Source organism: Macrobrachium nipponense, chromosome 22, assembly GCF_015104395.2.
Source record: "Macrobrachium nipponense isolate FS-2020 chromosome 22, ASM1510439v2, whole genome shotgun sequence".
In the NCBI taxonomy this organism is placed as follows: domain Eukaryota; kingdom Metazoa; phylum Arthropoda; class Malacostraca; order Decapoda; family Palaemonidae; genus Macrobrachium; species Macrobrachium nipponense.
This window is the reverse complement of record NC_087213.1, coordinates 65,854,065-65,869,064: the sequence shown is the minus strand read 5'-3', so window position 1 is coordinate 65,869,064 and position 15,000 is coordinate 65,854,065. Positions and strand designations below refer to the sequence as shown.

Genomic DNA, 15,000 nt, shown 5'->3' with positions numbered 1-15,000 from the left:
TATATATATATATATATTTATTCACAAAGCCGGATATCTTCTTCTTTCCCACCGCTATCCCTAATACACTAAGAGGTCGGTTGCCTGATGAGCCTTTCCTTACAACATCGGACATGGTTTATTATTTGGCAAAAAGGCTTTTACGACCGCAAGCCCTTGCTGTCATCAACCACAGTTATTGGCGGTGGGACTCGCCTTTATATATATATATATATATATATATATATATATATATATATATATATATATATATATATATATATGTATATAAAATATATATATTATATATATATATATATATATATATATATATAATACATGAAGGTAAACCATATCCGGTTGCAAGGATTCGGAAAGAATGGGGTTGCATTGCGTTGCATCTACCTCCAGTTCATCCTTGGGCAATGCGTGAGACCGACAACTCAACCTTGTATGTCCGGAAAGAGCCCCACTGCCTTGTGGGTGGAAGACCATCTAAGTCTTGATCAAGGGATAAGGCAACAGAACTTCTTGAGTTAGGCCAGTTTCTTATACGCATGTTATTAGCTGATAGCTATTCATGAGCTTAATTATATTTTCGATTCAGTAACCACCGTGAAGTAGCATTCGTATTTTTTTTTTATTTCCGCTTACTGGAGAGAGAGAGAGAGAGAGAGAGAGAGAGAGAGAGAGAGAGAGAGAGAGAGAGTTTGCAATGTAAATCAGAATCTAACGTCTACTGTAAAAAGTTCTTTAAATCGAGTTTAAATACCCATGAGAGAGAGAGAGAGAGAGAGAGAGAGAGAGAGAGAGAGAGAGAGAGAGTTTGCAATGTAAATCGGAATCTAACGTCTACTGTAAAAAGTTCTTTAAATCGAGTTTAAATACCCATGAGAGAGAGAGAGAGAGAGAGAGAGAGAGAGAGAGAGAGAGAGAGAGAGAGAGAGAGAGAGAGAGTGAGAGAGGAGAGAGAGAGAGAGAGAGAGAGTGTTTGCAAAGTAAGTCAGAATCTAAATTCTACTTTAAAAAGTCCTCTCAACTGAGTTCAAATATGCATAGCAGAGAGAGAGAGAGAGAGAGAGAGAGAGAGAGAGAGAGAGAGTTTGCTATGTGAGCTGGAATCTAACATCTACTTTAAAAGTTCTTTAAATCGAGTTCAAATATCCATAGCAGAGAGAGAGAGAGAGAGAGAGAGAGAGCTGCAACAGGGCCACCCCACCCCCAGCCCCCCAGAGGATAGAGGCCTAGAGGACTAGTCTGGAATGTAATTTTGCAGTGTTTCGCAATCTGAAAATACCTGACGCCTGTCGGAAGCCAGCTTCTGACTTTCTGTGAAATATTTGCTTGTCTGGACACACCAATTTCGGGCTGGGTTAAGTTATATGAATATGATACAATTTCGTGAATATGAAAGGTTCCAGTGAATATGTAATACAAGTTCGCGAACGTGAAAGTTGTTGAATTAGAAGGTTCAGTCTTTAGGGCCGTTACCTTCCAGAATAAGGTCCAAGGTTCGATTTTTGCATATTGAGTTGAATATGAAATTCAGGCCAAAGGCCATGCACTGGGACCAATGAGGTCATTCAGCGCTGAAATGGAAATTGACAGTTAAAGGTTTGAAAGGTTTAACAGGTGTAAAACCTCAAAGCAGTTGCAGTTGCATTATGAATCTTAGTGTTAGGAGAGGGTGGAAAGTAAGATGAAGAAAGAGAATATGAAAGGAGGTACAGCAAAACGAACTAAAGGGGCCGAATTCACGCTGCAAAGCACCTTAAGTAGTGCCTACAGTGCACCGCATGAGGTCCACTGACGGAACTACCCTCTACGGAGCATTTTGTTTTTTTTACATAAAAGTTTGGCTGCGTTCCGCTAATGTTGGCCTAAACATTGAGTTTTTTTGACCTAGCAGCGAGACGACTGTGGTGGGACATAGCCAAGGTCGAAAATGACATGGCCGCCTCATATAAACCTTCACTTCCCAAGAAAAAGAAGTGTCGCCCCTTAACTGAAGTAACGACAAGAGAGTGCCAACACTTACCTGCACTTCCGGGAAGAGCGCCATGTTGAGCAGGTGCCACCTGAGCGTGGTAATGGTCGTTTCCGTCCCAGCGCCGAAGAGGTCGCCGCTCACGTGTCGCAGCTGCTTGTAGGTGAAGGTGCCGACGTCATCGCCGCGCTCTGATCGCTCCTGAGGTAGACGACCAGTGAGTATAAAATTCTTCTCAATTTGATACAGTGCATGCACATATTCATACTCTCAAATGCATGTACCTGTGTGTGTTGTGTGTGTATTATATACATGTATATGTATGAAAGGCCCGTTAAAACACTCTGGTTTAAAGCCAAGGACTATATCCAGAGTGTTTTAATGGGCCTTTTATACTTGAGAGATATCCTGTTTTAATATAAGAATATATATATATATATATATATATATATATATATATGTATGTATGTATGATATGTATGTATATAAGATATATATATATATTATATATAGATATATATATATATCTATATAGAGATATATATATCTATATATATATAGAATATATATATATATATATATGATATATATATATATAGATATATATATTATATATATATATATATATATATATATATATATATAGATATATATCTGCACACATGTATGATTAAACTTATGTAAAAAATAGAGTACAATGGAGGTAAATGCTCTATTTCCGAAAGTTTTTATTAACGTTACTTTTAACCCGCAATTCTGTAAGCGCTAAAACTGGAAATTCTTCAAGTGCTTAAATATTACAATGTTTCCCCTAACATGGAGACAGAAGAGGAAGTACTTTACTTAAGGACGTATTTCAAACATCCCAGAAAATAAACAGACAAATATAAAAGTTGGCACTAATGCGAGACGCAGAAGTGGGTACGCAGATAAAAAAAAAATACGCAATTAAGGGCACTAACATTCTCTGGTCTTGCGCTCTGAAAGTGAGATGTAGCACCTTTTGCATACTGATGCCTTAGATGCTGGTTTGCTGCCAACTTATACGCAATAATTTCAGTGGGTCCTGCTTTGCGTTCTTTTAATCACAAATTTCTGAGCCGCACGAGGAGTAATTTGCAATTTTTGAAGCAGATCTAAGCGCACAATAACATCCTATCTCAAACATAAACCTAATACTCAACGAAATAAGGAAAATACACGATAACTTCAGATCAAATGTACTACAATCTAAATCTGGATGGAAACAAAAACACTAATTTAGCATCGCCATTAAAGGAGCATAATGTTTTTTATTTATTTATTTTTTTTAGTCGCACGCACTATGAACCATGACATCTTTAGACGATCACCGTCACTGCGGCATGCCTCCTCAAGGTCACTCTCTCGTCGAACAAGCACATAAAATTTTAATGCTGTGAAACCCTCTGAGCTCTGAATCATTAACGTTGCATTTCCAGCTTGGTTGAAGAAGCGCCCGCCATCCTTCGTTTCTCAATGGCTTCTGTCACTGAGAAAGACGAATGATTCACTGTGGCAAATACCCATAATCTGAAAGTGGCTTTTGATGTTCTCTTCTTCAAAAAGTACCTGTAGATTTTGAAGCCTGCTGTCTTGTTGAGTTGAATATAGAATTTTGGCCAAAGGCCTAAATTCTATATTCAGCGCTGAAATTAAAATGGACAGTAAAACCTTTGAAAGATGTAACAGGAGGAAAACCTCGTAGTTGCACTATAAATCAAGTGTTAGGAGAGGGTGGAAAGTAAGATGAAGAAAGCGAATATGAAAGGAGGTACAGTAAAAGGAACGAAAGGGGTTGCAGATAGGGACCGAAGGCACGCTGCAGAGAACCTTAAGTAATGCCTACATAAGGTCCACTAACGGCGCTACCCCTCTACGGGAGTAAAGGGGATAATACTGTGAATATGAGGCCTGGTGTGGACTTCTGACCTCGTTCCCTTTTTGGCAGAGGATATCAAGTCAGTGATCTTTTCTATATCGCCACCAGTAGGGGATTGATAATAATGAAAACTGACTCGTATATAATTCTGTAGATTCTATTTGGGAGAGGAGTAAGATTCCTAACCCTTGGTACTAAGTCTTACTCTAGTAGGCGATACATTCCCTTATAATATGCCTTTTGACATTCACAACTGCAGTATTTGTAGACAAACATTAGTTATGCTCGATAGTAATTTTCATATCACTTCCTTTCTTTTTCCGTCTCCAATTAGTACCCAAATAGATGCTTCACGTCCAAAAGCCTTTCCAGCATTTTTTTTTTTTAATTTTGTTAAAATATCTTTGAGTAGGAACACATGTACAGATTCTAACTGAAGTTTGGTAGTGATGAACATGCATCCGAGATATGTTCAAGAAAATGGTGTAAACAAATATGTGAATCAAATGCGTGACAGAGAGGTACACGTTAAACTGTGATTCTTCAATCTTCAATGTAAACGAATACTAAATCAAGATTTTAAAAACTTTCAGTGAGCATACATACATTAAGAGAAGATAATAAACAGTTTTTCCTCTTTTGACCGTAATTTAATGTTTTATTCCTCCCTTTTTTTTAATTCAAAATTCGGTTCCGACATACAAGAAAGCGTTCCATATTTTATAGATATCAGACACGACAAGAACTGTTTGCTTCTTAAAAGGTTAAATTTAAGAAGTTATTTCCTTATGAACCAGGTTATTCTAATGAGAAATTGATTGATAAAAAAAATCGGATACTTCTTAAGACTATCTGTTATGGAAGGAAAATTTTAAATTATGTAATCATGGAGACCTTGCTATGAAGATATCACCAGCCAGCTCTAGCAATAATATTATTATTACCTATAGAGGCCACACACACAAAAAAAAAAACTCACAAAAGCAATTACAATACACAGTACGACCTTTTGTGCATATGTGACTTGGGCATTTACAATTATATTTCCCAAGTCATATACCATTAGATACAACTTTTTCTCTCTCTCCTCTAAACGTTGCCATCTTACCTTCAGATAAGCCTCAACGACGTTATGTGGGATAAAATCCTTATCGACAACTGCGTCCTTCTGGACTCTGTCTTGCTTCTCGAGTTCTTCCTTGAGGTCCTCGATGTTGATGCTCGTCTCCAGGGTCTTCATAAAATGCTTCCCGATATCTCTCCCCTGGTAGCTCTTCCAATCAAAATCATCACCTTGGTTCGTTTGTTCTGGCAGGTCGACAACATCTGGAGAACGCAACCTCTTTTCGGCGTCTTCTTTCTGAAACTCCTGCTGCGTCTCCTCATCTTGGTTGTTGTGATCCATCCCACCGTGACTCAAGAGGAGTTTCTCTTTGGCTTCGATGAGTAACTGGTACAGGAAATGGGTTTTGTGGTGGTTGTCCCAGAGGAAACGAATGAGGCGTTGATACATAGGTAGGAACCTGTGGAAGAAATGAGATTAAGTTGTTAGGCCGATGCTTGCTCATGAAGGTAACAAGATCACTTTTAATTCAAGAAGATCTGAGTGATCACCTGTCTCCTCATTGCTTTAGACGAGACTTTGGCTTGGCGTGATTGACAAAAAAAAAATCCTTGATGTGACAAACCGACAAAAAATTAAGCAACGGCTACAGTCTCACAAGAGACGGCTTGTACGGGTGGCATCATTTTAGAATCACTTGCATTATTCCTTCTGTTTTCATAAATAAAAAAAATTAATCGAGAGTAAGGAAGCAGCAGCTGAAGATAAGATACCCATCTAACAACCTGCCAAAACACGAGTACAATTAATCTACTCGATACTTTTAAATCAAGATATCACTCGGAGTCGGAGATTCGCATTCATCAGATAGCCAAACTGGAATGCGAGTCAACTGGTCGTCTTAAATATTCATCTACAGGACGTCCTGAGAGACAATGGTCTTGGTGTTTATACTTTGCATATAATTTACGAATTATGTAATTAGCTCAGTGCATTATTCTAGAACTAGACCCATAACTATATGCTAAATATGGCATTCTTTTAACCATCAACATATATCTATCGGTTAATCTAGTCATTCACAGTCAGTATAAACAGTCTAAAGATTTAATTTCTGGATCCTGATAGCCAAACAACTAGAAGAGGGTTACTTCTGGCCATTTCAGTCCTTGCAAAATACCACCTTCTGGTTTACAACCACCTTACATCATTTATATGTAAGATCGGAGTTGGTCCTTTCCATCTAATCCAGTTAGTTCATTCTTTGTGTGCGTATATGCAGGAATCTAGAGTGGAAGAGATGCTAGCACTTTTCTCTCTTACTCGTAATGCTAATCGTGTATGAGCTGACTAAATATGATATAGGTATCTTGTCACTAAAGCAAAGACATGTTTACCCAATTATGAGTAACATGAGATTATCTTTTCATAAATTTATAACTAGAACTAGGGTGGTTTAACTCATCCTCCAATGCCAAATTAACATCTCCACAGGAAAGAGTATGAAGAGTGCATAAGAGAAATGTGGACATCATGTAAACATCAGCAAGACCTTTTTATGGGAAGATGTTATGTTGAACGTGTGAAAATATTAAAGAGCGAAAACTGTAGCGTCGTTTTTCAGCTAAGTGATGTTATCCAGATAATAAGAATTACAGCGATGATCCAACAAGGCTAAGCTGAAATCCCACTGGAAGACCAGTGAAGAGAAAACGAATTTTCCACGGCAAAGAAAACGGATTAGGAGTGGTTTTGCTTGTTTGTTTGTATGGTGTTTTACGTTGCAGGGAACCAGTGGCTATTCAGCAACGGGACCAACGGCTTTACGTGACTTCCGAACCACGTCGAGAGTGAACGTCTATCACCAGAAATACACATCTCTCACACCTCAATGGAATGGCCGAGAATCGAACTCGCGGCCACCGAGGTGGCAGGCCAAGACCAAACCGACCACGCCACTGATGAGCTATTGTTGTTGTAATTATTGGTGTTCTTGTTGAGGGGGTTAAGAAAGCCCTATGGAAAAGCTTAAAAAGGTCTGAAAAAGCTGTTTCGCGTTGGGCTAAAGATGCAGGAATTTCAGGATAGGCTATTTATGATTTATAGCATATTTGAATTTTCGTTGGTGAAACAATTGGCTACTTGACCGTAGATTTTCGCACGTGCATCGTGTAAGCTGGAGGTCGGATCACGCCTTGTTCATTTGCATATATCTAGTGTATAAAAATCAACCACTCTCACCTGAGCCAAGGCAAGAAGTTCAAAGGTCCCGCCACTCCGATGAGTTTGGATCCTTCGTCAAGCATGTACCGCTGCCAACGCCAGATGGGGTCGTCCTCGGGGTATTTCCTCCCGAAGATGAGCTCCGTCATGGTGTTGCCGACGTGGTGGAGAAGGTTCTCGCTGATTTCGACGGGTTCTTCGTTTTCTGCCAGTTCCTGGAATAGGAAAGAGGTTTTACAAGGATGGTAACGCTGGTCGGTTTCTTCAGGGAAACCGATGGAGCATTTATCAAGATAAATATGCTTAAAAAAACACACACACACACAAACACACAACCGCACATATGGAAACGCTTGTCACTACAAAGCCCAAAGATTCAAGTTCATTCAAGAAGTTAACAGGGAATTGTGGCTATTACAGTTGCATATATCTGGTAAAAAAGTGACCAATAAATTCTATATATATATTATATATATATATTATATATATATATGTGTATATATATATACATATATATATATATATATATTATATATATATATATATATATAATTTTCGGCTCTTGAAAACTTGATTAATTTCATTACATTATCTGGAGTTGAAGAGAGGGTCCGCTCCGTTAGTTCATTATGCCTCATGCCTTTTCAATACGCATACTAAATATACTCTGGTGTGATCAGTAAGTGCTTTCAAGTTTCGGATGACAAAATAGGTAATGTATTTTAAGGCAGTGATTGAGTTCTTATTTATCATATGGCATTAGGTCCACTAAGCAACAATCAACCGCATCAACTACTCAAGAGTTCCATAAATACACTTTCATTAGTTCTTATCAAAACAACCTATTAACTCAAAGAGGTACCGACACGGTCCGCAAATACCCGAGATGTATACTATAGCAGATTCACATCAACCGTACATTAAACGTCTAGGCGAGTCCCTTTTACGACGCTCCTGATTGGCTGTTGATATGCCAATCATAGGGCTGGAACCTCTCAGTCTCTCGAGAGAATTCACATAGGCAGGATGTATGTTCCACCTCTCCTGAGAGGGATACGTCTTTCAGGAGAGGTGGAACTTACACCATGCCTATGTGAACTCTCGAGATAGACTGAGAGTTTCCAGCCCTGTGATTGGTTTATCAACAGCCAATCAGGAGCGTCGTTAGGGACTGGCCTAGACGTCAAATGCACGGTTGATGTGAATCTACTATAGCATTACGCCAGTCCCGGTTTTTCTGCCATGTCCTAAGGTTACCTTAGGTTAGGTATTTATATTCCAAGTCTCATCCTCTAGTCTCATCCTATAGTTATTTGGGTGTGGGAAACATATTGAGATATTTAACAAACAGATTCTTGAGTGGGGGAAACATAATGAAATGATTTTTAAGAAGATTCTATGGTTAGTTTTTAAGATATGACGTCCCGCTTTTTTCAGGGAAGATCCTGTACTCGATTACAGTTCAGGAATACGAGCACGGTTCATGAATTGAAATAACCTCCCTTCAGGCTGATGCTGTCTCGTTGTCATTCCCAATAATGATTCTCATTATTCCGTCTTCAAATCTTATACGATACATCCAAATCTCTTTATGGGATCGCGAAGCATCTAAGGACTGTTTAGAATTCAATGGTTTCTTTCCATCCAACCAATCTTTCCTTTCATGTACATCTGTAATTCAGTATAGCGTCATTTATCAATCATACTTATGGTGTATATGATATTCTACCAAAATCTCCGATGAGAATATTATGTTATACTGGAGTATAACATTGACTTTCAATTTAAAACTGCGCAAATGAAATAAAAAAATCATTCGGATAAAAAGCATACTCAATAGGAATAAGGCTACATAATTTAATTAATTTATTTTTTATATATTATATATTTTTTGCCGACCCTTATCATACACGCCAGAAGCTTGATCATTTTACCTTTTATAATTCTCTCTCTAGTAGATATGCCAAGCTCAAAGAGAGAGAGAGAGAAGAGAGCGGGAGATGAGAGAGACGACAGAGAGAGAGAGAGAGGAGAAGAGAGAGAGAGAGAGAGAGAGAGAGAGAGAGAGAGAGAGGAAACTAACATCAGTTAGCAACAAGCTCAATGCCACAACGTTGATAATCTATCCTTTTATATTTCCTCTTTCAAGATATTCCTAGCTCAGAGAGAGAGAGAGAGAGAGAGAGAGAGAGAGAGAGAGAGAGGAAACTTAACGTCCGTTAGCTGCTTAGCAACAAGCTGAATGCCGCAAGCTTTATAATTTTTCGTTTATATTCCTTCTGTTTATAGATATTTCAAACTCAGAGAGAGAGAGAGAGAGATGAGAGAGAGAGAGAGAGAGAGAGAGAGGGGGGGGGGGGGCTGGGCTGCGGGGTTGGGGGGAGACTTACATCCGATAGCTGCTTAGCAACAAGCTGAATACCACAAGCTTGATAATTTTTTTTTATATTCCCTCTGTTTATAGATATTTCGAACTCAGAGAGAGAGAGAGAGAGGTTAGAACTTACGTCCGTTAGCTGCTTAGCCACAAGGTGAATACGATGTTCCATATTCGCCCTGGAAACCGCCGCCCTCATCCCCTGATCCCTCATGAACCCTAAGATGAATTTCCTGTGGTCTCTCCAGAGGGATCCATCGGAGCATATCAGACCTGGAAAATAAATGAATCAGTTAATGCGATGTGTCAATAACAGGATTTTATCATGAAAAAGGTATACTAAAAAAGAAAGAAAGAGAGAAAAAAAGCAAAGGCCAGCTAGCTTAGCAGCTAAGCCCCGCCTACTGCACGTCAGTGATTGGCTAGCTCTCGAAGGGTGGAATGACGTCACACTAGTTGACAGTCCAAATGATTACCAGTACGGATTTAACTACGTTCGGTAATGTTGAGTTTCATGCATGAATCATGACACCACAGATTTGAGTTCCGGAGTTGTAGAGTATACAATTGAGATCTCCAACGAAAGATATACGTAGTGTTATATATCATTATGAAGATCTTGGATAATTTTGACTGCGCATTTTTTTTATCATGCACAGCCTTAATACATATGCATATTGCCTTTCTTTACTTATTTTTTTAAAAATTGGTGTTGGCCTACAGTAGCGATCCGACATAAACTACATTAATTGAAATGAAGCATAGAATTAAGCAGCCAGTTCCGATGTTAGGGTATTAATTCATCATAATCATGCATTTCAAATGTTAATATCATTTGTCATTTCTTATATTTTGAGGCAATGACAGGGCACAAGCCTTCTTGTCAATTTCGTATAGTTTGAGGCAATGACAGGGAATAGGCCTACACACCAAATTCTTATATTTTGAGACAATGACAGGGGACAAGCCTACTTAACAATTTCGTATAGTTTGAAGCAATGACAGGGCATAGGCCTACACACCAAATTCTTATATTTTGAGGCAATGATAGGGCATAAGCCTACACGTCAAATTCTTATATTTTGAAGCAATGTCAGGGCATAGGCCTACACATCAAATTCTTTTATTCGCAGACAATGGCAGGGCATTGGCCTACTCGTCAGTTTCTCATTGCCAAGAGTCTTCTACCCGTATCTGTTGGAAACAGATAGCTTTGAATTAATATAGTAGTTTCAACTCCATGATATATGAAAAGTACATGTATAAGCAAGAGCACATAGTACACATACATGCGTTGATAACCATAGTATAGAGAATAAAAGTAAACCATGTGGGCACAGCCGAAGGCACACACAGATCAATCTTAGGACTGTCCCAGCCTTACAGTTAGTTAGTTATTTTTATTGACAAGATATACAAAATATAAGCACAAACTTGTCCCAAAAAAGATACAATACAAAAAAAATACAGAGTAGATAGCTATCTCTTCTTTTTTCTGTAAGCACAAGGCCCATGATGACAAAAAATACAAACATCAAGTACAAATTACATCAACACATAATATCATATACACAAAAAAGTAAAAGTAAAGAAAAAATATCCACCCATAAACCTTTGCAAAACAAAAAGAAAAACCTACTTGAAGAGAGAGAGAGAGAAAAAAAAACATAAAACAGAAGACAAAGCCGCACATTATTTATAACTAAGAAGAACTTCATAAACATATGCACCCAAATCAGCAATATCATTAATTTCATTTAATAAAGTATTCAAAGACTCGTAATTTAAGTTTGGATATTTATGCCTACACGGCATTGACAGAGGACAATTGATCAGAGCGTCTGTGACTCTTCTTGAATAGTGCTATTATCACAGGCACACACCATTAATTCTGGAGGAGTTCGGCTCCACCTACCCGTTTCTATACAAAGGGTAAGAGACTGAAAGCTACGCGAATGTAATAAGCGACATATTTCTTACATAACTATCAAACTGCTTTCAATGAACTGTATTGAGAATATATTTACTAAAAGGATAACAAATTATATTACTGCGACTAGTAAATATGAGACTGCGGTAGCATTTCTAGAAAATGGAAGCTATGGTGGGAAGGTATCATAAGATACTTAACAAATTAGAAAAAATATATGATAGCTGAAAAGTTATGCATGAGATGATCCAAACCAGTCTACGAGTAGCCCACGAATCACTTGGGTTTGGGGGCATCCTTGTATTCTCTCTCTCTCTCTCTCTCTCTCTCTCTCTCTCTCTCTCTCTCTCTCTCTCTCTCTCTGTGTGTGTGTGTGTGTGTGTGTGTGTGTGTGTGTGTGTGTGTGTGTGGTGTTAGGAGAATATTCTAACGCAGACTATATTCATAAAGATGTCGATTACTTTTCATTAAATCAAATGAATAACTTTCAGTTAACAAGAGTAGGCAGACAATTCTTTACGCCACTATTTTATGAACAGGTCTAGATTTATTTTGCAATGTTATGATATCAAAAGAAAATTTTTCGAAGAAACTACAAGCACCATTACTGCAGCAACAAAAACAAGAATAACCACAACAAGAACCACAGTAAAACGACTGAATATAAGATAGGCCTATAATTCAAACGTCATAAGCTGCGTAAACCGACAAAAAGACATAGGACGTTATAGGTCTACGTATTTTTTTATGATGGTGTTATTCCGAAAGGAGATAAATGTCCTTTAGAAAATTCTCAGCAAATTATATCCAATATGACTTGTATAGCCTATCATACTGTAACCTTTTGTTAAACAAACGTATATTCTGGTGTTGTAGAGTGCAGTCACTGCTTGTCATCCCTCCAAATGTGTAAACGATTCCAATGAAATAGATTTTAAGACTATCAAAATGTAGTAAGATTTCCTGAAATCAATATGAAATACCAGTCGGCATAGCTCTCAAAAAGTCTTTTTATGTTTAAATCTAGAATGGTGAACACGCTTGACAGTATCAGACGGTAATTACCATTATCCAGTGATTCAAGTGCACTGGTTCGAACTTAGACATTCCCAGCGTCACCTCCGTATTCAAGTGAACCTCATTTACGAAACGCGAGATTGCAAAAACGCGGAGCACTTCTGACTTCATTCAGATTTTCCCGTTTTATTTTTATCGTTTTTAGGGAGATGTGTATCATAACTTTATTTCAGGGGATAACATAAAGTTTCACGTTGATAATCAGCACAACGTATTTTAGTTCGGTAAAACAACCATTGCAAAATAAATGAAGATGAGAAGAACCACAGATTAACCAAATTTTCGAAACTATTTCCAACCAATCAGCTTCAAGGAATGGTCGTGACGCAATCATTGGGCGGGGCTTAGCTGCAAAGCTGGCTGGCCTTTGCTTTTAGTGAACAGCTCTATAAAGTGTTATTCGAAAACAGCGTAAAATCCTCAATGTATTTCTCAGCCACAGACCATGAAACTCTCATCCGTGGTCCATGAAACTTTCAGCCACAGCCCAGTGGGGTCTTGTGTTTTGGCCACTTAAGGCAGTGCCAGACGCACGATCATGGCTAACTATAACCTTAGATAAGATAAAAACAATTGATGATGGAGGGTTGCAAATTGGTATGTTTGATGATTGGAGGGTGGATGATCAACAACCTAATTTGCAGCCCTCTATAGTCTCAGTAGTTTTTAAGGTCTGAGGGCAGGCAGAAAAAGTGCGGACGGACAGACCAATACCATCTCAATAGTTTTCTCTTACAGAAAACTAAAAAGTTCCAGTTGCTCCTATATAAAGTACTGTTTGTAAAAATACTTAGCTGAAAGAAAAGGTTTCATTATCTGTTATACAAAATATATTTGTAAAAAAATATCTTAAAAAATTTTTAATAATAAAATTCCATTGTCTTCTATATAGCGCTGTTTGTAAAAATACTATTCTGAAACTTTTAAAATGAATTAAAGTTCCAGTATCTTCTATATAAAGTGTTGTTTGCAAAATTAATGTAATGAAACATTGTTAATAATAATAAAAAATCAGTTCCAGTGTCTCCTATAGAAATAGTTGTTTGCAAAATGCTATCATGAAAATGATTAATAATAATAAAAAAGTTCCAGTAACTCCTATAAATATTATACTGAAACATTATTAATAATAAAGAAAAGTTCCAGTAACCCTTATATATTATATATATATATATATATATATATATATAATATATATATATATATATATATATATATATATATATATATAATTGCGGGGCAGAAGGGGTTTGGGGAGTTGGGAGAGTGGCTGAGGGCCAAATAAACCTTTTGAAGTTCAGGGGTTCACTCACAACCAGAATGATTTTGAGAATGAATGTATTGCGCTGTCAAAAGTTGGAGCGTCGGTATTTATACCTGTTGTTCTGGTTATTTCATGCGAATCTTACGAGCATTTTATACCTAAGAATCTGTCTAGATTACTGTGGAATGAATTTCGAAATAAGAGTTTTCCTGTGAAAGAACTTAAATATTTCTTGAGTTTCAAAGTTATGGACTGTAATGATAATTTCTGTGGTATGGTCTTACTAACTAGGGAAACTAAAAGATCTAAAATAAAAAAAATTAATAATATCGTCTTCGCGGAATGTTAATCTATTTCGACTGATTCACAGTCATCAAAATTCAGCATTTAATAAAAAAGGCTAGAAAATTCTTTCCTTATATATGTATATGTATATATATATATATATATATATATATATATATATATATATATATATATACATATATGTAATTCATATATGTCTTATCACATCACCGTGATTCATATATACGCATTAAGCTACAAATGTCCTTTAATAATCTAATTCGCTCTACCTCAGAATCAATATCTTTCATATATGTTAACCGAAGGAGAATTTTTTAGCTGATAAGAAATTCGTCCGCTCAATGGGCGTTCCGTGGTTCGCGCCATGAGCCGACGAATTTCTTATCAACCAAAAAAATTCCCCTTCGGTTAACATGTATGAAAAGATATTAATTCCGAGGTAGAGCGAATTAGATATTAAAGGACATTTGTAGCATAATGTCTATATATATATATATATTATATATATATATATATATATATATATATATATATACACAGATATGTAAAAAGTCATATCACATTACCTTGATTCATATACATACATCGAGCTACAATGTCCTTTAATATCTAATTCGCTCTATCTTGGAATTAATATATTTTCATAATTATATGTATACTTTAACCGAAGGGGAATTTTTTTCTCGATAATAGATTTGCCTGGTCCTTGGCGCGTACCCAAGAAGACATTCAAATCCAGGAACGCGGTGGTGGGGTGGGTAAAAGCTTCACTGACGTTCCTGGATTTGAATGTCTTCTTGGGTTCGCGCCCAGGACCAGGCAAATCTATTATCGAGAAAAAAATTCCTCTTCGGTTAAGCATATATGAAAATATATTAATTCCGAGGTAGAGCG

The 15,000-nt window shown here is 37.2% G+C and overlaps 1 protein-coding gene across 1 annotated transcript in view; it reads right to left on the bottom strand.

Annotated features, from left to right (window-relative positions):
- LOC135198762 (cytochrome P450 306a1-like) overlaps positions 1-15,000 on the bottom strand; it is a 179,090-nt gene that overhangs the window by 65,673 nt on the left and 98,417 nt on the right. The window contains exons 4-7 of the mRNA XM_064226671.1: positions 9,660-9,802; positions 7,171-7,367; positions 4,975-5,389; positions 2,018-2,167 (exon numbers count right to left, since the gene is read on the bottom strand). Of these exons, the coding sequence (XP_064082741.1) occupies positions 2,018-2,167; positions 4,975-5,389; positions 7,171-7,367; positions 9,660-9,802 (905 nt within the window). The remainder of the gene's footprint in view (positions 1-2,017; positions 2,168-4,974; positions 5,390-7,170; positions 7,368-9,659; positions 9,803-15,000) is intronic.